Below are 25778 nucleotides of genomic sequence, written 5' to 3'. Positions count from 1 at the left end.
TAATTCGCCATTTAGCTAAATGCCTAGGCGTTTAGCTAAATGACACAAAATAGACTAATGGACTTGGAAAATGATTAAATTCGTCTACTTGCCTGCATAGATTAGTCATTTAGCTAAGTGACTAGTCATTTGGCTATTTGCCTGAAGCTGTGTCGGCAAATAGAAGAAAATGGTTAACACATAGAAATTATAAACAGGAGCTGGAATTTAATTTGTAGAAATTGTAAACAAATGATCAAAACAAAATAAATTTATTTCCTTAAATTACGTTACAATCGCAATGTAAAACCAAACAATGCATTTGTTTCAAATCGGCTACTCTACGTAACTCTCGTTGCCATCAGAGCCAACCATGTTCCAATAAATAAGTAAAATTTAATTTAACTTAACGAATAAATAATAATTAACATTTAAAAATTTTTCTTTCAGAAAACCCGAAAAAAATTTTCTCCGTATTCTATGTAAACTATAATATATAATTCAATTTCTATGTGTTAACCATTTTCTTCTATTTGCCGACACAGCTTCAGGCAAATAGCCAAATGACTAGTCACTTAGCTAAATGACTAATCTATGCAGGCAAGTAGACGAATTTAATCATTTTCCAAGTCCATTAGTCTATTTTGTGCCATTTAGCTAAACGCCTAGGCATTTAGCTAAATGGCGAATTCTTCTAATTGACTACGACATATATAAACAAATGCACCTTGCTCATACTAAAGAAATGCATATTACACTATTTAAAAATGAAAAATGTTGATATTTTCCAAAAAGTATCAGCTAGGATTTCGGTCGAAACATTTTCTTGGTGTATGATCAACACTGAAAACAGTGGCGTTTCCACTTTTTTTGTCATTTTCATGCAACCTAAAGTTGCTTTAGGCCCACCGTGTCTAGTTCCACATGTAACAATTCTTGAAATTTCGAAAAAGTTTTAAAGTACACGGAGAGAAAAAGCATGCGTTTTTAGTATGAAAGTGGTTCATACTAGGATAGTATGAACCGTTCCTACGCTTAATGTAAGAATTCATGCGTTTCTAGTATGAGAGTATTGCATAGTTTAACTGTATGCCGTACATAGTCCAGTTGTATGAGTTTCATACTCTCTCGGTATGATAGTTATACAACTGACGATTAAGCCACGCCTTCTTTCAGCTTGCTCATTTCCTATCGAGAGAGTATCTTGTGAATTTGTTCCTGATCCCCGCTTAATTTATTATTATAAATTATTGTTATAATAATAATAATAATTATTATAAATTATTGTTATAATAATAATAATTATTATTATAAATTTGTGAAAATATATTATTTGGTGAAGTGACAAATTAAAAAAATAAAGAAGTGTTTCCTGCTACATTTACATTTTACATTTATTAATAATTTTTTATAATTTCATAAATATTAATAACAATACATAACATATTCATCTTAACTTCATCTTTGAAATATAATAAAAAATTATTTAAATAAATCAAAACTGAGCAAAGAATTGAAAGCGGGCAGGTGATTCAGAAATATGCAAACTGAAAGTGGGCGTGGCTTAATAGTCTGTTCTATGAGTATCATACCGAGAGAGTATGAAGCTCATACAATCGTAGTATGTTTGTATTACATACGTTTGGCGTATGGACTTCTTACTGCGAAACTATGAATGTCATACAGTATTCGCATGAGAAAGTTTCATACATTAAACGTATGCCTCTTCATACTAAAAACGCATGGTTTTTCTCTCCGTGTATCACGTATAATTACACGTGGAGTTTTTTGGAAAAATGACTTTTAAATTCAAAGTATGAATTACACTTGTAATTACATGTGGGCAAATCTACACGTATAATTAATCGAGTATTTTTCCACTAGGGAAGTTAGCATTTTTAAATGTTTTAACTCAGAACCTCAAGTTTTTTGCTTACACCCTTCATTTCGGAGTAAAAATGAAGTACTTAAATTTGGTACTTAAAACTCCTACGGGAACTTAAATTTTTATTGTAAATAGGTGCAAAAACAGTTTTTTGCAAATTTCTGCTTCCCATTACATTTAGTGCAAAAATAGTTCATTTTCAAAAAGAAAGTGTATAAAGTTCTGAACAATTTAGAAAAAACCAACTCTGTAGCTCAACACTTGACCGCAGGGCTAGATTTAGGGTACCAGGGGCCCTCTTATCCGGGAACAAAATCAATACAATTGAAGGACGTTTATCCACGGAAATGCAGAACTCTAGAAAAAAATAATTAATTAACATTTAAATAATTAAAATAGCATTATTAATTGTACTTTCTGAAAGATGAGATATCAGTTTTCAAGAAAAAAAAAATTTTAAACCTGCAAAATTTATTTGTTTATACAATTTTCAACAAATAAATTTTTTTTATATCGCTTCTACAGAATTTTTTAAAAATGATTTGATTTTAATGTAATATGGATTATTTTCTTCCGAAAATGATTTTCTACAACTTTACTGTGAGGATTTTCAAACAAGCAAGCCGTTCGGAAAATACAGCTATTTGTTTAAAAAAATACAAATTTTTCTTTTAAACAAATAGATGTGTTTTTCAAACAGCTTGCTTGTTCGAAATCCCTACGGTGAAGTTGTAGAGAATCATTTTTTGAAGAAAATAAGCTATATTTCATTGAATTCGAATTATTTTTGAAAAATTCTGTAGAAGCAATATAACCAAAAAAAAATTATCCTATGCAAATTGTATAAACAAATAAATTTTGCAAGTTTAAAACTTTTTTTGAAAATTAATATTTCATCTTTCAGATAGTACAAATAATAATATTATTTTAATTATATAAATGTCAATTAATTATTTTTTTCTATTTCCCTGAATAAACGTCTTTAACACAATATATATTTCAAAACGTTAATAAATAAATATATTTATTTCATGAGTATTACAAACTATTAAATCAAATACTTTGTTCTGGTCATCAATATAATGTCTTAACTCAATAAAAAAAATAGTGTAGGCAGGCTTGGGTGGGTAACGTACTTCTAGTGTGTTGTGTGGGTAAAGGTGAAATAACATAAATGCGTAAACCGCCATTGGGCCTGCAATGGTTAAGAGCCGAACAATTTTCAAAAATTGTTTAATTGCAACCCAATTACAATTTAAACTACATATAAAAACTGATTCACTTTTATGGAACATTTATACAGCTTCGTATAAGTATATGTACACTTGTTGTAATTAGGAGTCCCCTTGAAAATCGGGGGCCCTAGGGCAGTTGCTCTTTTTGTCCTACGGCAAATCCAGCCCTGATCGACCGAGATATAGCTTCCGCAAAGTCTCGCAAAGTTGACCCTTTTAAGGTTTTACATAGCATCTAAATTCTTTAATATGATACTAAGTTAATGAGTATTATTCTTAAGATTACAAGAGATTGCAAGCAATAAAAAACAGAAGTCAAGTAAAAAGTAATAAAAAGCAGAAAGGGATTAGTAATTTTGAATTGAATTTTATAGAATTTTGAATAGCGAAACTAAATAAATGACATAAAAAATTTTTTTAGGCGACAACTGGTAGCGGTTTTTTTGAAGTGCAAATCCTTTCACTCACGAATAACAGAGGAACCTTAGTAGACGGAAGATGTTGTGGCGGAGGACTGAGGATCGATTCGGGTGATGTGTATTCACAAATTTGCACGGCATCATGTACAACTTTCTTCTGGCTGTGCCTTAAAGAATATCAGTCGAATGTCACTGCTATAGGTTCCTGCAGCTTTGGCAACGTTTCTAGTCACGTTCTGGGTCAAAATACTTTTACATTGACAGATCCAGTCACTTTACAACTTCATTTTACATTTAGATGGACGGTAAGTTTTTAATAAACAATATTAAACGTAGGTTAAATTGTACACAGAAAAAGTATGGACCAAATTTTGTTAATTTAAAAATCAGAAAATGCTAAACGACATACGTCACCTACCAGTCTAATTTTGTACTCCATTTTTTTATGTGCAACATTGCGGCCCTGACGGATTGTGTAGATTAAGTTTAACTTTAGTTACATGTGTGTCAATTGTGATTTCAATAAATCGCATTCAGATTAAGTACTCATGTCTTAAAAATTATTTATTAATCAGAAAGTAGAGTTTTTTTACAGTTGATTAACAATACAAATAATTATTACAAAAAATATTTTAAAAGACTGCCTAATTATGTAATTGTAAAAGTTAAGTCGGAAATGTTTATTTATTTACAAAAATTTATAAATGTTACGATTATTGGAAAAATTCTTTGAATGTTTATAATAAAAATACTTATTACAAAAACTATATTTTAAGTGACTGACTAACTATGTAATTATAGAATATAAGTCAGAAAATGTTTATTTGTACCTACTAAAAGTGGTACTAAAATCTAGAAATCTTAAGATTGTTCATAAAAACCTTTAAAAGGTCATAATAAACTCAGAATCAACACTTTCAGCCCCGGTCTCCCCTACTATATGTATTTTGATAGTCCGTTATGTCATTAATAAGACCCCTAAACGATTTTTCAAAGTTTTAATTTTTGTAAAAGTTATAAACAATTGAAGTGTTTTGCATCGATTTAGAAAAAATTGAATATCTTGAAATTGTCTGAACCGATTTCATTAAAAATTGGTCTGTTAAAAGATTAGAAAACGTACTTTTGATAAATGTACAGAATATAAATAAAAAGTGTAATTTGTTTAAACAAATTATAGTTTTAATTGTGTTAATTTTATACATAAACAATATTCTTAATCGATTTTGTCAGTTTTTTTTATAATATCGTGAAGAGGGACTTTTCGTGATTCCATACCAATAACAAAAAAGTGGGATTCTCTTAAACTTTAAAAGTTATGAAATTTTTAGTCTCACCGCACACTAGTTCTCTGAGTAGCTCATGGGGAAGGGTGCACTGATCCCCGAACCCCGACAATTTTTTATTTTGTAGGGCTGTGTTTTCAATTTTCACATTCTATTGAAATCTTTTAATTCATACAGAAGGCAATAATGTATAATAGAAGAAAAAATTTGTTTTTTTGTTTTAAATAAGAATTGTGGACCCTAGGTTGGACGGAATGGAAAAATTTCAGCAGCAATGCGTTATATATATGACGTTTATTAACCTTTACTTGACACACTTTTTCTGAGTATCATACTTGACACATTGGGGTTTTTTGTACCCCATCGACAAAAATCATCATGAAAAATAAAATATTAAATATATCTACTTCAATTTTTTTTTACATATTCTTGAGAGGTATCTTCTGAAAACTATATAAGTTATATAGTAGAATATTTAAAGTAAGTATTTTTAAAAAATTGGAAAACGTGAGGTATTTCGAGAAAAATTGGTAAGAATGGAAAAACGTGGGGTATTTTGTACCCCAGTGTGTCAAACAAAGGTTAATACTCATAGATCTATGAGTATCACAAATGCCCCTCGTACTCTCCTATCATTCAACACGGGTACCGTTTAGAACTTGTCATTAAAATTCCAGAGGATTGAACGCTACGCGGAAACTCACTATACCTATATCAGTAATTTAGATCTGATTTATTTAATATTTTCTTATATATTTAAACCTTTGAAATATAATTTTTTCGTTAAAAAAAATTTAATTTAATAATAAAATAAACGTCATATATTTAACGCCTTGCTGCTGAAATTTTCCCATTCCGTCCAAAAATTGTTAGATTCATATGAAACTTGTTATCTAGTGGTTTTTTGAGGTCGCTGATTGCGAAGTTTTTATTGATTTTAGGTGAAACGGGGTTGTTTTAGTCAAATTAACCCTTAGATTTTAGGGGTTCTTTTCAAAAAGACTGTCAAAAAATTATGCAAAAAATGTTGTTCAATTGTTGGGCAATTGGCTCATTAATAAGCAACAGAGTAATTGCAAATTTAGTGGAAAGGTAACAAAATATTCAATTGTTAATAAATAATTAAAAATTTAATTTTTTTAAAAACGCATTTCAGGAATGTTTTTAATTCGGCTTCCTGCAATAGATTTTAAAAATTTGAAAAGTCAGTTTTAGGTGGCCCAGTTGGGAAATTTACACTCTATTAAAGAAATAATATCCTAATTAAAACAAAAATATTTGAAAAGCTCAGACTTTTGAGTTAAAGTTATTGATGACTAGCAGTGATTTTAGTATAAAAATACAAAAACTCGATTTTCTTAAAAATGTGTCTTACAATTTTTTTCTTTTTTATCTTAAATTACTCAGGAGGCATAATAGTATCGTAGTATTGGGATCTGACATTCGTATACATGACATCTGGTGTTGAAAAATGTAACTAGTTTTGGATAACTGTTTGTGTCACTTGCAATTGTAGTTCCGCTGTCATTGTTAATTATTTTATCATTATGAATGAAGCTACATTTTTACCGCATGAGAAATCTTCCTGCAGAATTAAGTGTTCTGTGAGAGGCTGTGGCAGTACTGTAGCGAAAAATTTAAGCGTAATATTCCATAAATTTCCGAAACCAAAACAACGAGTAGTGGATGTGAAAAATACGTTCGATAATTTTGAAAAAGTCGATCAATTAAAGGCCTGGAAAAATGCTTTAAAAATAAACAGTATAAAGCCTTCTATGAGGGTATGTTCTCTGCATTTCAAAAGAAGTGATTACATTTTGCCAGGTAAGTTTAAGATTTTAAAATTTGGAGGTTATATAATCTTTCATATTACCCGTGCATGTGAACATTTTGAAAGTTAATTTATCACTGTAAAAACGGATAAATAAATTTTTTTTCACTTCTTGTTAACAGACTTTTACAATGAAAAATGAAATACATACATTTATAAATTTTCATATAATTACATGAAATATAAAGGAAAATACAATACTTTTCTTGCACATGTATCGCTGGATTTGAGAAAATAATTTGTATAAAAATAAGATTTCTTTTATATTTTTATTCATGTTTGTAAATAGGAATGTAAATAGTAATTTTGTATTAAAAAAATTCACTTATACATTTATTAAATTAAGCAATATTTTTTAAACGATTTTGTTCTATTGCATCCCATGTTATTCCCATATAAATTCACTAAAAGTGTTACCCAATTTACGCCATATTGCTTTAGGCCCCGCCCCCATGTCAGATCCCATAGAGAGAAAGTAGAACGCGTAGCTGGTAGTGTTACTCTCTTCCCCCCACCACTGACTATCACCTACCTGCCAGTGATATACCTTTTGTCCCGCACCTTCTTCCTGAGTCGTCTTTCGAGTCACTTAGAGGTAATTCTCTGGTCAAATAGAAGCGACACACGCCTGGCTACCTGGTGCTCAGTAGATGTGCTTCTCTGTGAACACCAGAGCCTTCCTCACTTCCTAAAAGGAGCTGTACTTGTTCCTGTATGTGCTTCTGCGGAACAGTAACACCCTTCGCCCTCTTTTCACCTAGTTAGCCGGACTTCCTATGGGTGCGTCCATGGAAGAGTGGCCAACCAGGTTACACGTTACACACATGTACTAGAAACATCCTTGCCGAGTGGAGGCGCTTCTCTCTCTCGAGAAAGATGATGGACTAGGTCGATTGTTCATTTATTATATTATGTAATAATTTATTTTTGTATATTTTATTATTCTTTTATTTAAACAATATATTCTCTTTCGAAGGTTTTAAATAAAGGCTCGTCAATTACTACACTTCTCCTCTAGATCATAGTAATAAGTAGTTCCAAAATTAATCGAAACATAGATGGCGCTTCACGCAATCTATCGAGAATTAAAGAAACTAGTCGAAATATGTACCTGGACTCCATCCGGTGAGCAAATCCTTAGGCAAATAAAAGTCAGATCATTACAAAATAATTGCAATGCTAGCCAATTGTGTATTAACAATCCACTAATCCAAAGTACTTCATATAGGGCTCGTTAGATGAGGAATTATGTCAACTTTTATTTAGTAACGTCAGAATTACTATAACTTTATTTCTTTATAAAATGTTATATTTTTTATTAACATTAATCATTGTGACTCGGGCAGTTAAAAGGGACTTTTCGTCCGAAATTAAGTTTTCGATAAAAACGACTTCAAAGTTAACAAGTCGAAAATGATACTCCTGTCCGTTGAAATGACTTGAAACTCTTTACTCGGGGGGTTATTGAGGTCGCTAATTACAAATTTGCCATTAGATTTCAAAAATATTAAATGACGGTTCCAATATAGCAGAAAAAAATTTAAAAATTGATCGGATTTGCTTAAAACTTGTTTAAAAATCTGATGTCAAATTCGTAATCAGCGACCTCATAAACCCCCGAGTAAAGAGTTTCAAACTAATTTGATCAATTTTTATTCACCTATTTTCTACTTAAATTTTTTACGATTTTTTTTAACCATTTGCGTCCATCTTTGAAGCGCATTTGTAAAAAGACTAATGAAGCTGAAGATGCGCGGTTTGTTGCATTGAAAAGAACACATCTTTTTCTATAAGAAACATAAAAAAAGTAAAAATGGATTTTTCGGACATAAGGTCCTTTTTAACTGTCCAGGTCACAATTAATTAATTAATAAAAATTGTAAATATTATGAAGTAGATAAAAAAAATTTTGTCATATATGTTTTCCAAAGGTTTTTTTTTGCTCTTTTGATTGGTGAAAAATTTTTTTTAAATTTAAAATTTAACCTTATTTTTTAAAAATCAAAAAAAATTTTGCCTTTCTTTCAAAATCGGTCTTTTTTTATTTTTCAAATTTTTTTTAGAAAGTTTAAAACTTATACTTTCAACTTAAAAAATATGGAAATGTTCTTTTCCGTTGCCTTCAAGATATTAATTAATTAAAGTGAATAAAAAATGATATATTTAGAAACAAATGAAGTTATTGCAATTCTAAAGCTACCAATAAAAAGCTGACATAATTTCGCATCCAACGAGCCCTATATGAATTATTTTGGATTACTGGATTGTTAATAAAACAACGCAATTGTTTTTAAAAAATCCTCTAATCCAAAAGAGTTCATATAGGGCTTGTTGGATGCGGAATTACGTCAGCTTTCTACTGGTAGCTTCAGAATTGCAATAACTTTATTTATTTGTAAAATATTTCATTTTTATTAGCATTTACTAATTAATTAATTTCTCAAAAATAACAAAAAAGACATCTCAATATTTTTTGTTGCACCATTCGAAAGAGCAGGAAATACCTTTTGAAGACATATAGGTAAATTTTTTTTTCATCTTTCTGTTTAAAAGTTACAACGGCATATCTTTGAAACCTTTAACTTTTCAATAAGAAAAATTTTTTTTTTTTTTGAGCACAGTATTGAAACTCTGTCTACATAAACTTCAAGAACTAAGCTTTCCAATTATACAAGTGGACAGATAAAACAAGTTATCTTCAAAAAGTTATAAATATTTAAAATTGAGAATTATTTTTAACCTGTAACAAAAAAATATTCAACAGGTGTTTGCTTTTTAGGATAAAAAACAGTTGAAGGGAATTTTCTAAGGGGTTATAATTTTAAAAAGCAATAAAATTCGTTAAATATTTTCAATATTTATATGAATAATAAAATACTGAAATAATGCACTGGGTATAAAAGCATGTGTCAAAAATTAACTAGGTATATAAATTTTTTATTTGAATATTTACATTACATTTTAAAATAGATTTTTATTATAGTGAATTGTTTTAAAAATGTAAAATTGTAATTTTTAAAATTTACCATACGATTTTCATAGACTTTTTTCTATTTAAATTTAATATTCGTAAACTTGCGAATTTCTTTTCTCTTTTTTCCTTTTCTATTTTTCTTTTCTCTCGCATCTTATCTTTTTTCAGAATGAATTTTTTTGGATCCATTTTTGTGTCTCGAAATAAACATTAAAACTTAACCTTCAGGTTTTAATAATTAATGACAGTTTCTATAAAAAAATTTCGGTCGATTACGGTCGACCGTAATTGATGAATATTTTTACATTGTCTTTGCAATAAAGTATTTTTTCTCGAAGCACATTCACGGGATGTTAACTGGCATATGTGAAAATATATACAAGTACTTTTCGAATACTTTTATATGATTTTCATGAAGTATCACTCGTATTACGGTTGTTTTCAAATTTTGTCCACACGTGTTTTCGTTTATTTAACTTATAATAGTTTTTTGAAGACATGAAGCACATCAATTTATTATGTCTTAAAATAATTATAGTAACTTGATCTTTGATTTCCCATAAGTTATTTTAACGTGCCGCTTGTCTTATAAAAGAAAAATCATAAATACGATGATTACGGTCGAAAAGGTTAAAAGTGAGGGACAACTTTTAAAAGCTTATAAATTTTTTCACAATTAATAAAATATTAATTTCCCTGCGAAAATGTGTTCACCGATTAATTAACATTGAAAAACCATATTTCAGAATTAGTAATTTTTAATAAATTTAAAACTATATCTTTTAAAGCATCAGAAAGTATGGTTAAGGACAAGTAGACATTGTTAAAAATCGCGTATTCAAAAATTCAAAAATTGACTGTTTAAATTTATCAAAAAATTCAAACCCTCTCCCTCTCCTTCAGTTTTTAAAAAAACCTAAAAATAGTTCGTGGTTAAAGTACTCACCCCTAGGGCTAAACTATATGCAAGTTTCAGCCCAATCCGATCAACTTTTTTTTCACTTAGTACGTTAAAGGAATTTCACTCCATATGTATAATTCGTTAATTAAATTTTCGTCGGATATAAGATCCTGTGGTAGCCACTGTAATTTTATTGCAAGTAATAATTTTGGCAATTCTCAAAAGTTTAGCGTGTTTTGACATTCCACCTATATTAAATGTTAAATTTTTATTTATTGGTATAGGAAATTTAAATATTGAATGAAAGATTCGTCTTCCACTTAAAAGATTAGCTGCTTTACCAGACCATCCAACTTCTAAATGCGATTACTACTAAAAAGTATTTGAATATGCTTTCCATCTATTTGAATCGCCATAATCTTATTAATCGTATATACAAACAAAGTACTTTGCATATTAAATTTCGAATTTGAAAATCTTTTCAAAAATTTTTCAAATTCATGCATGTGATCATCAGTTAACCATCCATTCTCATCCTCTATAATTTTAAAATTTTCTTTACTTAAAGTGACATACCTTTTTCTGTTCGCCATCCTAGTCAGAAAAATTTTGTATAATTTGACAAAAGTGATTCTATAGATCATTCTATTGAATATTTTATAGAATTTCTGCACGAATTTTATAGATTCAAGCCAAATTGGAAGTGTACAGAATTTTACAGTAATTTTATTGTTTCTATTTTTTGACAGACCGAAAAAATTAAGTTATTATAAAAATATAGTCTCGCCTCTTTTTAAATCATTTTCTTGATAATTTTGTGTAACATATTCCAGTGGTGGCCACAGGTTAGTCACGATAGACAAGACAGTGTTGCCGTCACCTTCATAAGTAAAATTTTTCCCTTTTTAATTAATTTTAATTATTTTTTAATTAATTTTAATTATTTTCAATTAATTTTAATTATTTTCAATTAATTTTAATTATTTTCAATTAATTTTAATTACTTTCAATTAATTTTAAATATTTTCAATTGATTTTGCTTCCTCGTGGAGGAAGCTTTGTAGTCCTTTCTTTTATAAAAATTTTCAAAGTGGCGGAAACAAATTTTTTTCTATATAGAAACATGTTATATGAGATCCTGATCAATTGTACGGATGTATGTGTGTGTGTGTGTGTATGTGGGAATCCCTTTTTTGTTTAGAAGATAACTTTAACAGGTTTTAATGGATTTAGATAAAATTTGGTAGGCTCATTTATCATATTAATATCTCAAATCTGACAAAAGGATTTTAAAAAATACCCAAAAAAAAAATTTTATCGTCTTTTCTCCAAAAATTTTTTTTAATCAAAAAAATTTTTAAATAGAAAAATTTAAGGTTATATATAATAAAATCGTATTCCTTACGTCAAGACAAATCGATCGGTATATATGTCGTAGGCAATTAGAAGAATTCGCCATTTAGCTAAATGCCTAGGCGTTTAGCTAAATGGCACAAAATAGACGAATGGACTTGGAAAATGATTAAATTCGTCTACTTGCCTGAATAGATTAGTCATTTAGCTAAGTGACTAGTCATTTGGCTATTTGCTTGAAGCTGTGTCGGCAAATAGAAGAAAATGGTTAACACATAGAAATTGAATTATATATTATAGTTTACATAGAATACGGAGAAAATTTTTTTCGGGTTTTCTGAAAGAAAAATTTTTAAATGTTAATTATTATTTATTCGTTAAGTTAAATTAAATTTTACTTATTTATTGGCCTTTCAAAAATGTATAAATTTAAGTGAAATCACGATTTTCATTATCACCTTCTAATTGCTCCTACAGAAGTACATTTAGAGGCACATCAATGAAAAGGTCTTAAAATTTTTATTTTTTCATTCTCTATTCAGAAATCCATTGAACTTTTATTTTCATTGAACGCCGCACAAGATATTTCCTTAAGAAGATGTTTAATTAAATTGTCTCAAAAAGTGGCGTCACTCAATCAACCCTTCATATCTTTATTAACATTGAGGGCACACTAATAGGATAGTGGAAAAATTTTGACAAAATATGTCTGTTTTTATATTTCCTTTGCAGCTCACACTTGGCTTCAAGTAGATTTAGGTTTTGCAAAAATGGTGACGAAATCAGGAAGTGGCATGTTATTCCTCTTTATTTAAAGGTTTAAAAAACGTAAAGACCAAAATCTTAGCTGATCCTTTTCTCAAGTTATTGTCAAATTAAAATTTTTTTAACGAAATTTATAAAAGATAATAAGAGAATAATTATTGCACATTAGTTTAATTAAAAAATTTAATGTTTTAGTAACAATTAACTATCTTAAAAATAACAACGAAAATATTTTTCTTAATTATTTTAGTTTTAATTAACAAATTTAACACATTGGAATCATCGACAATTTTCTCAAAGGTGTTTTGAAGAGAACTCGATTACTGCTTTTTTGAATCGAATTAAATAGGTGGTCAATAGATGGTCAATCAAATTAATTTTGTAACGCTCCCAAAACTTTAAAATTTCTCGGTGAATTGATTCACCAGTTTGTGGTCAGAACAGGCTGGTGAATCAATTCACCGAGAATTTTTAAAGTTTTGGGAGCGTTACAAAATTAATTTGATTGACCATCCTACCTATTTAATTCGATTCAAAAAAGCAGTAATCGAGTTCTCTTCAAAACATCTTTGAGAAAATTGTCGATGATTCCAATGTGTTAAATTTGTTAATTAAAACTAAAATAATTAAGAAAAATATCTTCGTTGTTATTTTTAAGATAGTTAATTGTTACTAAAACATTAAATTTTTTAATTAAACTAATGTGCAATAATTATTCTCTTATTATCTTTTATAAATTTCGTTAAAAAAATTTTAATTTGACAATAACTTGAGAAAAGGATCAGCTAAGATTTTGGTCTTTACGTTTCTTAAACCTTTAAATAAAGAGGAATAACATGCCACTTCCTGATTTCGTCACCATTTTTGCATTAATTTTGTAACGCTCCCAAAACTTTAAAAATTCTCGGTGAATTGATTCACCAGCCTGTTCTGACCACAAACCTAAACCACGATTTCCTAAAAAACTCAAACTTTCTTGAATGTGTGATACTGCGACATGGATTTTTAAAGTTTCGGTAGCTTCCGTACCTCGAAGCACACTTGGCTTCAAGTAGATTTAGGTTTTGCAAAAACATCACACATTCAAGAAAGTTTGAGTTTTTTAGGAAATCGTGGTTTAGGTTTGTGGTCAGAACAGGCTGGTGAATCAATTCACCGAGAATTTTTAAAGTTTTGGGAGCGTTACAAAATTAATTTGATTGACCACCTATTTAATTCGATTCAAAAAAGCAGTAATCGAGTTCTCTTCAAAACATCTTTGAGAAAATTGTCGATGATTCCAATGTGTTAAATTTGTTAATTAAAACTAAAATAATTAAGAAAAATATCTTCGTTGTTATTTTTAAGATAGTTAATTGTTACTAAAACATTAAATTTTTTAATTAAACTAATGTGCAATAATTATTCTCTTATTATCTTTTATAAATTTCGTTAAAAAAATTTTAATTTGACAATAACTTGAGAAAAGGATCAGCTAAGATTTTGGTCTTTACGTTTCTTAAACCTTTAAATAAAGAGGAATAACATGCCACTTCCCGATTTCGTCACCATTTTTGCAAAACCTAAATCTACTTGAAGCCAAGTGTGAGCTGAAGCGATATTTTTACACGCCGCAAAAGAAAAGTCGTTTAGAATGTAAACTTTTCTGACGGTGTTACATGTAATTTCAGTGTTTTTTCACTTTTTAACCTATAAAACTAATTGACAAATTAATATTTTCTTCTAATAATGTACAGAAATGTTACTTTGTATATAATTTAGCAAGAAAAAATTATATATTAAGTTTTAATTAAAAATAATATAGACTTTTAAGTGTTTGATTCAGGTGTCATAAAAGTTAAAAGTTTCGTGGATTTGCCCATATGAATACGCTCTACACGGAAAAACTTTGTTCAAGAATCATTCTTAAATTTGTTCCGGAACTGAGGATATGAGAAAAATTCTGAAAAATTTACAGAAAAATACAAAAATCATTGAAGAAAATACTTGTATTTTTATTATGACATTGTAAGACTTCTTGTTAATGCCGCGATCGGAATATCTCAGTCACTGGGCGTTGAAAGTTTCTTGAACTGTTTTAGAAGACACAGTACAGTAACCAAGCACTAGGCAGGGATTGGTTGCGTCAAATATGTTTCCAATGCATAATACCATAAGCTGCTAAGGTGGCTGAGAGATGTAAAGCGGAGTTTTTGGACTCTCGAGGACGTGGGATCGAGTCCTGTCAGAGTAAATTTTTTTTCTCGCAAACGTAAAAATTTATTCTAAAACAAGTTCAAGACAAGTGAGTTTAGGAAGTTGTCTTGAATTTCTCTACAATTCTTATAGAAATACTGCTCAGAATTTTTCAAAGAAAATATAAATAAGATTTCTTAAATTATTCTCATATCCTCAGTTCCTGAACAAATTTAGGAATGATTCTTGCACAAAGTTTAAATTATTAAAAATTAAATTATTCTCATATCCTCAGTTCCTGAACAAATTTAGGAATGATTCTTGCACAAAGTTTTTCCGTGTATGTGAACCTCAATCCTGCAGTGGGATTCCGTTAAGAGCCGGCGCTACGTACCGGTGCTCTATCATAGCGCTGACAGGTATATTTTCTTTATTTTATTATTTATTTTACTAGCTAAAAGAAACGCGCGTGGTATCTATAATTTTTTTTGAAATATTAAAAATTTATGTTTATTTGACGGACACTTATTAGAATTTTGATCTCACAAAAATAATAATATTATTTTTAAAATCGTTACTGTATTACTATTTCAACATTATGGTGTTATAATAATATAATACCTATTATTGCGCAGTCAATATGACCTTTAAATTTTGTACTCAAATAAAGATTATATGCTACGATCATCGAATTGTCAGCAATATGTACATTTAAATGACTTATCTCAGGATCAATGCAGGGTGAATTCCTATTTGTTTACCACAAGGCCCATGAACTTAAAATCGCTTTACAATGTTAAAAAGTTCTGGATTCTTTATTTCGTCTGTGATTTCAGCACATATCATTTTATTTAAAGTTTCCGAATCGCAAATTTGCGTACGTAAACATATAGTTAAACGCATATGTGTCAATCCACGCTTTTTTCTTCTCCATGAAAGACGATACATATAAAATTGTAAATGAATAAAATTACAAGTTCCTTGAGTATGCTTAAGGTTAACAGTCTATCCAGGATTTAACATAAGGAAACATTGTAGGATATGTCATGGGATCAAAATTTTCCCTAACAAAAAGACTAGAAATTATTTTCTTATTATTTTCTGTTGTGCATACTGAATTTACATCAACATGTAAATCCCTCTTCAATTTCTGTAGATAATTTCTTCATCTTACAGGACAAATTTTTTTCTTTGGGTATTTTCTTTTCATTCTAAGTTTCAGTAGACAGAACTCTGTTGTAATTTTTACTGGGAAAAGTCTTTAAAAAATATGAAAGGTTTAGTTCACCATTTTGAAGTTCTTTAGCTCGATTTATGAAAAGACAATTCCAATCATTCTCTACAAATCGAAATCCTAATATTAGACATTCTAACTGCCGGAAAATGATTTAATTAATTGTTTTCAAAAACTGATATCAAATGCTTGCTTATTATATTATTATCAGTTTCATAAATTAATCTTTTAATTTACACTGTTAACCAATACAAAAGTTGCAAATGCATTATACTTCACACTTACCCTAGCGGATCTCGAAATCGGAATGTACACTGAATTCGTTGTACAATCGTTACACATTGGTTAAACATTTAGTTACAGTGAAAATTGTCTAGAAACTGAGTGGAAACTGTGGAAAAGTGTAATTGAATTGAATAATAACAGTATTTAGTGACAGATTTGTGCTGCATTTGTGATAAATTAACGTGTTATTATTAAATAAATAAAGTTTAAAGTGTAAAATGTTCGCGTAAGTGAGTTTGACAGGCTAGGGAATTTTCTAGTGACATCCAAATTGATAGTCGATAAAGAAGTTGAGCCGCCGACATTGCACGGTAGGTGGCAGCATTCATACTTTCTCCTTTTTCAAAATTCTCTTTTTCAATTGTAAATAGAAAAATTAATTAATTAATAAGTTATATAGTTTCTATGTTGTCATTTTTTTTAACAATTGAATTTTTGAAGATTTTTTAATGAGATAAATTAAACTTGTCTAATCGATGCAAATTGTTGTTTTTAAAATACTTTGAAATAAATCTTTTCTTTTAATTACATTTATATTAAAAATAAATAATAATAAAATAAAGAAAGATAAAAAAAGTTTTCTTTATTAAAATTATGATTAAATTAATTTAATTGAATTTAATTAAAAAACAACAATTTGCATCGATTATACAAGTTTAATTTATCTCATTAAACAATCTTCAAAAATTCAATTGTTAAAAAAAATGACAACATAGAAACTATATAACTTATTAATTAATTCATTTTTCTATTTACAATTGAAAAAGAGAATTTTTAAAAAGGGGAAAGTATGAATGCTGCCACCTACCGTGCAAAGTCGGCGGCTCAACTTCTTTATCGACTATCAATTCGTACGTCACTATTAAATTCCCTAGCCCGTCAAACTCACTTACGCGAACATTTTACACTTTAAACTTTATTTATTTAATAATAACACGTTCATTTATAACAAATACAGCACAAGTCTGTCACTAAATACTGTTATTATTTAATTCAATTACACTTTTTCACAGTTTCCACTCAGTTTCTACACAATTTTCACTGCAACTAAATGTTTAACCAATGTGTAACAAATGTACAACGAATTCAACGTACATTCCGATTTCGAGATCCGCCAGGGTAACTGTACCAATCGGTTGTTGATCAACACCTACAAAAAATTCTGTTGGTTTAAAAGGGAACAATCTAATTAAATATTCTGTTTGGTGAATATTCAAACACCCTGCATTAAGGCTATTAAAAATATAAAATCTTACTCCATCGTAATAAACACAAATCCAATGACCAGAATTGTTATTACCGCTAAAAACTATTTGAATATGTTTATCTCTTTCTCTATTTGGAACAATTAAATCAAGCATTTGTAAATACAAAGTACTTTGCATAATGAGAAAAGAATTTGAATGATTTTTTAATAATTTTTGAAATTTATTCATATGCATATCATTTAACATTTCATTTACATTTTCAATAATTTTAAAATCTTCATTACTTAAAATAAAATACTCTTTTATGTTCGACATGGTATCCTTCTTCAACTTTAAAAATGCCGATAAAGCCAATGTTCAAAACAAATCGTTTATTTCAGTTTATTGCTTTAAAAAATTTAGTTACATGTGTTTCACCCATAAAATATTTCATTAACTATAATTCAGCTAACGAATGCAACAATGATAGTCTTATATGAACGTGAATTAGCGTTGTTTAATCTTTTTCTATATTATATTTTTTTCGATAATGATTATTATTTAACTTATTTTCCTCTGTAATTTTTATTAATATTCAAATCAATATTCAACTCACAAACTATTATTTAACCCATAAAACAACTTCAACCCTTAAAACAATATTCAAACCTCTTTCTATCTATTTAAATACTTTTCCAAAAGTCAGCATCCTCTATTATCAAACAGTCAATATTTTTTTTAATATCGAAATATATTTAATACCAATGTTATTCAATATCATATTTTATTATCCTCAAAATCCAAATATCTTTAATGCCAATTTTTTCCAATACAAAAAAAATTTTCCAAAAACCAACTTCCACTATGGTCAAATAATCAATATTTTTTTCCAATATCAAAATATATTCAATACTAATGTTATCCAATATCATTTTTTATCCTTAAAATCAAAATATCTTTAATGCCAAAATTATCCAATACCAAAAATTTTTTCCAAAAGCCAGCTTCCACTATTATCAAACAATCAATATTTTTGTTCCATTATCAAAATATATTCAATACTAATGTTATCCAATATCTTTCTTTATCTTCAAAATATCTTTAATGCCAATGTTATCCAATACCAAAAAAACTAAATGGATTGAAGTATTTTTTATTTGAAACATTTAAGACAACCAAAAGAAACAAATATCTTCTATACCAATATTATGCAATATCCATATTTTATGCATAAAAAAATTATTCAATAATCAATGTTTTATCTTCAAAATACATATATAATTATTAATACTATACAAAAATAGCAATATGTTTTTTGGGCCCAATACAAAAATGAAAAAGACAAATATAATATAAGAAGATTCAACACCTGCAGTAATTTATTGATTGACAAATTGAAGAAAAATATTATAAACTATATAATAATCAACTTAAGTTACCTGAGACTATTAGAATCTTTTTTTAGCAACACTACTACAATGTTGTTGCAACGGTAGTCGGTTGCTTAATGTTTATCTTACATCAGCAGTAGCCGTTTCACTCCATTGAGGAGAAGTGTTATACTCCCACTTTACCAACTCGGGCCTATGTTAAGTTCTCGCATGAGGCAGATATTACGGTAGGCCTGAGTGGCGTCCTCGGGGATAGGTGCTGGTAAGTTAAGTATGGATACACCACTTCCACTCACGGGGATTAAACGGTTATCATCTACATCGCATATACAATAATAAAAAAAATTTCCCTCAACCCAGGGTTCTGAAAAGGGAAGTGGTATTCCCTCACTCTATCGGCCTGTCCCGGGCTCAGACCTCGAGTAAGTCAATTACTGCGGGGGCCTGTGTGGCGTTCTCGGGCTTAATGACAATATTATTTTATGACGCTTAATGAGTTTTTCAAAAAAATTATAAAATTTTTAAATATAAACATTGTTTAATTTATTTTGACATATTCGTTTTCCTCAGAAGTTCACGATTACGAGCATATATTGCTCCAATAATAATAAATGTTAATATTGAAAAGTTTTATAATTTTAGTTCAATTCAATAAACCTACATGATGTTTTTTAAACCGATTTAACCCAAAGGTGCTGGCACCAAAAATTTTCTTCTTGCTTTTTATTCTCCAGTACATATAATCACATGGTGATTGTTCGGGCCGGGCTGGTAAAGTGGGGGACACAACTTCGCCTTACAGGAGAGTATTTAACAGGTCATCGACCATCTTACAAACCCTCAACCGAAGGCTGTTTTGACAAAACAAATTTTAGGTAGAAACCCTCGAGAACCCTAATTATCAAAGCAAAGATATATATGTATATATAATCTAATAATAATGTGAAAATTCAAGTGCTAAGAAAATGTGAATGAATGACGGAAGGAATGAATACAAAGATTATTATAAGATAATTATCTTCTCCGAATTTTCTTACGCCGATTAACCCCTTCACTGTTACTGACCTCTATAGAGGCAAAAATAAGTCGTGCCACCAGTGTGCATGACCGCTATAGCAGCATCTTAAAAATAAAATAGTTTTATTTAATATAATATTAATGTTAATAAAAACATACAATATGATAATATAAGATTTAAAAAAAAAATTTTTTTTTTGCACACTGGTGGCACGGAAACACGATTTTTGCTTCACAGCGAAGGGGTTAACCCGGATTACCCCTTTAAGGACGGGAAGGACACTTTTTTAGAGCAATTTTCAATTACATATTTCTCTGCGACTAAGAGTTTTAAAAATTTGAGAGGGAGTGTGTCTTATCCATATTGGATTCATCTTTGAATTTTTAGAAATTTTAAAAATCTGACTTCAGATTCGTAATTAGTAACCCCAAAAACCCTTGAGAAGCGAATTGAAACGAATTGGGTCAATTTTTTAAATTTTATCCGCCATGTTGAATCCGCCATTTTGAATTAAGAAAATTTTAAAAATCTGCCTTAAGATTCGTAATCAGCGACCCCGAAAACCTCCGAGTAACAAATTTCAGGCGAATTTAACAATTTCACAAATTTGTCCGCCGTATTGGATCCGCCATTTTGAATTTTCAAAAACGGTCTTCAGATTCGTAATCAGCGACCCCAAAAACCGCAGAGTAACGAGTTTCAAGCGAATTGCGTTAGATTTTCCAAAAGTCGTCCGCCATATTGGATCCGCCATTTTGAATTTTGAAAAACTAACATCGGATTCGTAATCAGTGACCCCAAAAACCTCCGAGTAACAAATTTCAGGCAAATTGGATCAATTTTTTAAAAAGTCGTCCGACATATTGGATCCGCCATTTTGAATTTTGAAAACTAACATCGGATTCGTAATCAGCGACCCCAAAAACCCCCCGAGTCAAGCACATTTGAGCAATTTTTAAAATTTCGTCCACTAGGTTATGATTTTGTAAAAAATTTTAAATTTGGACGCCATTTTTGGTACGCCATCTTGAATTTAAAAAAAAACCTTTTGCACCATTTTGAATTTTTATTTTTTCAAAATTTTGAATATGGATTCTGAAAGAGCGATATCGAATACATAAGACACACTTCCTCTCAAATTTTTAAAACTCTTAGTCGCAGAGAAATATGTCATTGAAAATTGCTCTAAAAAAGTGTCCTTCCCGTCCTTAAAGGGTTAACGAGTTTTAAATGAATTCTATGAATTTGAAAAAAAAAATTCCGCCCTATTAGATAAACCATTTTGAATTTTAAAAATATGACTTTAGATTGGTAATCAACTATCCCCAGAACCCCCAAGAAACTAGTTTCGAGTGAATTCGTACATGTTAAATCATTCCCTTTAACAAAAAGAGATAGAAACTTCGCAATACCTGAATTTTCGTGCGTGGCCCTTTATTAAAGAAGGTAAGAAGGGTCATTGAAAGTCTTATAACTCTTAATAGGTAATAAAGGGAACAAAAAGTTTCCAAAAATCTGTGAAATGCGTTATCATAGACATAGGCGCTATCATAGTTTGCAATTTTTACACGTAGAGCAAAATGCATAAGTCATAGCGCTTGATTATTTTCTCTTCTTCTATACAAGACAGTGTTAAAACTTTTTAACAAAATTCAAACGGTAAATAATTCTAAATATCCTTCTCAACAAATGTCAAAAAAAAATTTGGAATTTTTGCTCCATACAGCGCTATATATAGAGCAGCGCTAGCGCTTAACGTAATTCCACTGTTAGAAAAAATCTTTGTTTAATTTTGATTTTTGTTATAAACAATAGTATGAAAAATGGTAGAAAATCATGTTTTTTGTTCACACCTCTCAAAAAATTAGTAATTAATTTTTTTATGCAATTGAGATTCACATAAATGATATACATATAAATAAGTATATTCTTTGTATATAATTAATTTTAGAAAAAAATTGTGATGTCGTAAATTATTTTTTTTTTCATTTTTGGTTACTCTAACTATTTAAGAACACAGAAAAATTAGTCTAAAGTATTTTCATGGTCTAGAACTGATATAAATTGAGTAGCAACGTGCAACAACTCACCGAGCGCGCGAACGCACGCGTTAATACCGGTCGGGTAGCAGTAAATGACCCAGAGGCACTTACTCTCCAGCGATTTTGATTTACCGAAAGTTAACCCAGCTGGGTTAAGTTTCGGTTAATTTTAGGTTATCTTTAGTTAATATAATTTAACCTTTCCCGTGTAGAAATTGACCTACTTGAATTAGTTTGTAATTAACGATTTAAAAAACAAATTTTTTTCTATTATGTAATTTTTTAAATTCTTGTTTAAAAAATATTTTGAAATTTTTTTTTAATAATAATTTTTAAAAGAAAAATTTATAAACATTAAATATCATTATTTTTTATTTGAGAAAATTTTAATTCTATTCATGTTATTAAAAATAATCAATATTAATATATTACTTGTTTTTCTTGAATAAATAAATGATTACAAATTTGGTTAAATTAAATTTCTAATTTTAGAACGTATCATAAATTTATGTATTGATTATATTGTACTTCAGGTACTACTGAATGTGCTGAAAATTCTGGAGATGAAGCTGGTGATGACAATAGTGATTATGAAAGCGTTGAGGAAAGTGAAGACGAAAGTGATGAAGAGTACGTAAATGCAATAATGGATTTGAATCTTGAACCAGATACTGAAATGAAGCAATTGCGAGACTGGGCAGTTACGAGAAATATTGATCAAAAGTCCTTGGAGGAATTAATGAATATCATACGCCCAAGATTTATTCCTGAATTGCCTAAATCAGCAAAAACTTTTTTGGGAACAAATACTGCAAATTACAATATAAGAACAATGTTGGACGCTGATGGATCAAATGGGGAATACACCTACTTTGGCATCTTCAAAGGTCTTGAAGATATTGATATCAATGTTCATACTAAATCAACAATATTCGTACAATACAATGTTGACGGAATGGACTTAAACAAATCAGGAGAAAAAGGCTTTTGGGTGATTTCGGCAAAATTATTTTATGAACCTGATATTTATAAGCCTTTTCCAGTTGGAATCTATTGTGGAAATTCGAAACCAGACAATGTTGAAGAATTTTTATCAGATTTAATAGATTAGATAAATATTCTCAACACTCGAGGTATTAAAATTTCCAATAAAAAATTTAATGTCCGTGTCCATTGTTTTATCTGTGATACGCCCGCCCGAGCATATTTGAAACGTACAAAAGGACATCAAGGATTTTACGCATGCGAAAGATGCACAGTAAAAGGAATACGAAAACATCATGTCACACAGTATCACAGAACCAATTGTAAAGAGAGAACTGATGAATCTTTCAGGAAAAAAAGCAACCTGGACATCATAAGGGGACATCTCCTCTTTTGAAAATTAAACCTTTCTTGAATATAATATTCATCTTCGTGTTAGATTTTATGCACATGTTTTGTGTGGGGATCATGAAGCGTCTTTTAAATCGATGGTTTTTCATTACGGGCAAGGCAAAAGTCAGTAAAAAGGCAATGAATGAAGTTTCCAGGCGATTAATGCAAATTAAAAAGCATATTCCAATAGAATTTCAACGGAAAACTAGAAGTTTAAAATGTCTAAAAAAATGGAAAGCTACAGAACTTCGATTTTTTCTCTTATATTGTGGACCGATTGTGATGAAAAATATTTTACGCTTCGATTATTTCAAAAATTTTTTATTATTACATATGGCATGCAGAATTCTATGTAATAATTCTTTAATTAAAAAGTTCCACAAGCATGCGAAGACGTATTTGAAAAGTTTCTTTTTGAGCACTGGTAGTTTGTATAAAAAAATGCATGTTTTGAATATACATAACGTTCTTCACGTTGTAGATGATGTCATCGCAAGGGGCTGCAGTTTAAGCCAAATAAATGCGTTTCCATTCGAAAATTTTTTAGGGAAACTTAAAAATCTTATTCGCACACCTTTTCGACCACTATCTCAAGTTTGTCGAAGACTTCACGAAATTTTTTTAACTGATCCACAAAAGCCTCAAAAACCTTATCGCATTGAAATATTTAAAAGCCTTGGTGACAACATTTGGAAGCTAAGATACAAACAATGTATTTTAACTACAGAAAGACCTGACAATTTTGTAATGTTGCGAAATAAGACACTTTTAAAAATATCTAAAATATCTCGCACTGCAAGCGGAATTGAAATTATGGGCCAATTGTGGAAAAAGAAACGACCTATTTTTAATTACCCTGGGAACTCAAGTTTATTGTACATGTGGGAATTGTATCAACAATCGGAAAACCGTATTATTAATTGTAATATTAATGAGATAAAAGCAAAAATGATTTTTCTATCGTTAAACTTTGAAATCGACAAACCAGAAAGAGTATTTACACTTCCTCTTTTACACCATTAAAAAATGCATTCATTGTATTAGTAATTGTTATTAAGAATTACTAATTATGTGTTGTAAAACATATGAACACTTTGTTTCATGATTATTCATTGTTATTATGTTTAACTGAGAAATAAAAATACACAAACAGTATTTGTCATTTTATTGTATTATTATTATATATTATTGCATAACAGAATGCTTTGTATGTCATATATATTTTAGATTTTTTAAATTAAGTGTACGAATTTTGGTTTAAATAAAGAACCAATATTAAATTAAGAAATTGATATTTTAGTAACTCTTTTGAAAATATTAATAAAAAAATAATTTCTTTTTCTTGAATATTTGTAAATTCAGAATCACAAAATAAAAAAGAAAATAGAAAGCAACACTTATTAAACAAAAAATGAACTACAAAATTAATTAATCCAACTTCATCCTTCTTTTGCGTCCTCCTTCCCAATCTTTCGAACTGTTAAACACATTTCCAAAAAGACCCATTACACTGTCCTCACTTAAATTGAATTTTTCCATTAATACAGCTAAAACAGTTTGAATTTATTAATTATTAATAATTGAATAAATAAATAAAAAGTGTAATAAAAAATAAATTTTTCGATTAAAAAAATAATAATAATATATTATTTAAATTTAAATAAATATTTCTGTAATATAAATAAATTTTCTTTTTATTAACCTGTGATGCACGTGCAAAATTTGTAATCTTTGAATAGTTCTTTATACTTGGTTTTCTGTACAGTGGTAAACTGCATAGCGACATCTCGACAAAGAAATTTCTTCAAAATATTTCTCGCTGTGTTTTGTCCACAATTTTTTTTGTCGAAGCAAAAAATTAAAGATGCTTTCTATAAAATAAATTAAATAATTAACAGATATTTGTAAATTTTATCATTATAAAATATTATAATTTATTATTATAATTATTATTATTATTATTATTATTATTACTATTTATTCATTCATTTTTAATTTATTAATTTATTTCTATTAATTTTTAAATATAAAACAGTTCTTACAAAATGTTTACAGCATTCGTTATCGTTCATTAATTGATCATTAAATTTTTGAAATTCTTCCAGGGTTTGGAAAGGTAAACTTAAATCATATGTTTCAATGAAACACTTTTTCTCCACATAATTAGTGTTAACATAAGACTCAAAAGCTGTGTTCAATGCTTCTTGCTTTAAATCAATTTCATGCACTTCAGCTCGAAGGCTTCTAACTTCTTTAATTAACTCCAACACTTAATTTTATAGGAATTTTATTAGAAAAGAATTATTTATGTATGTATAATACAAAAAACAAAACAAAAAAAAATATATTTATATACTTGATGTAGTCATTTTCTTTTTTCGTTTTATTCCAGCAGTTTTCTTTCCATGATTTTGCACTAGATTATCTCAAAAATTAATAAT

General features: G+C 28.8%; 1 protein-coding gene across 1 annotated transcript in view; it reads left to right on the top strand.

The window, feature by feature from the left end:
- The window catches only part of LOC127291624 (protein jagged-1-like), a 436579-nt gene that overhangs the window by 196084 nt on the left and 214717 nt on the right, over positions 1-25778 (top strand). The window contains exon 2 of the mRNA XM_051320822.1: positions 3521-3823. Coding sequence (XP_051176779.1) covers positions 3521-3823 — 303 coding nt within the window. The remainder of the gene's footprint in view (positions 1-3520; positions 3824-25778) is intronic.

The sequence above is a fragment of the Leptopilina boulardi genome, unplaced genomic scaffold (assembly GCF_019393585.1).
Source record: "Leptopilina boulardi isolate dan_hultmark-lab unplaced genomic scaffold, ZJU_Lbou_2.1 LbouV2_149, whole genome shotgun sequence".
NCBI classification, from domain to species: Eukaryota; Metazoa; Arthropoda; class Insecta; order Hymenoptera; family Figitidae; genus Leptopilina; species Leptopilina boulardi.
The sequence above is the reverse complement of the archived record's forward strand: the minus strand, read 5'-3'. Positions and strand labels throughout refer to the sequence as shown.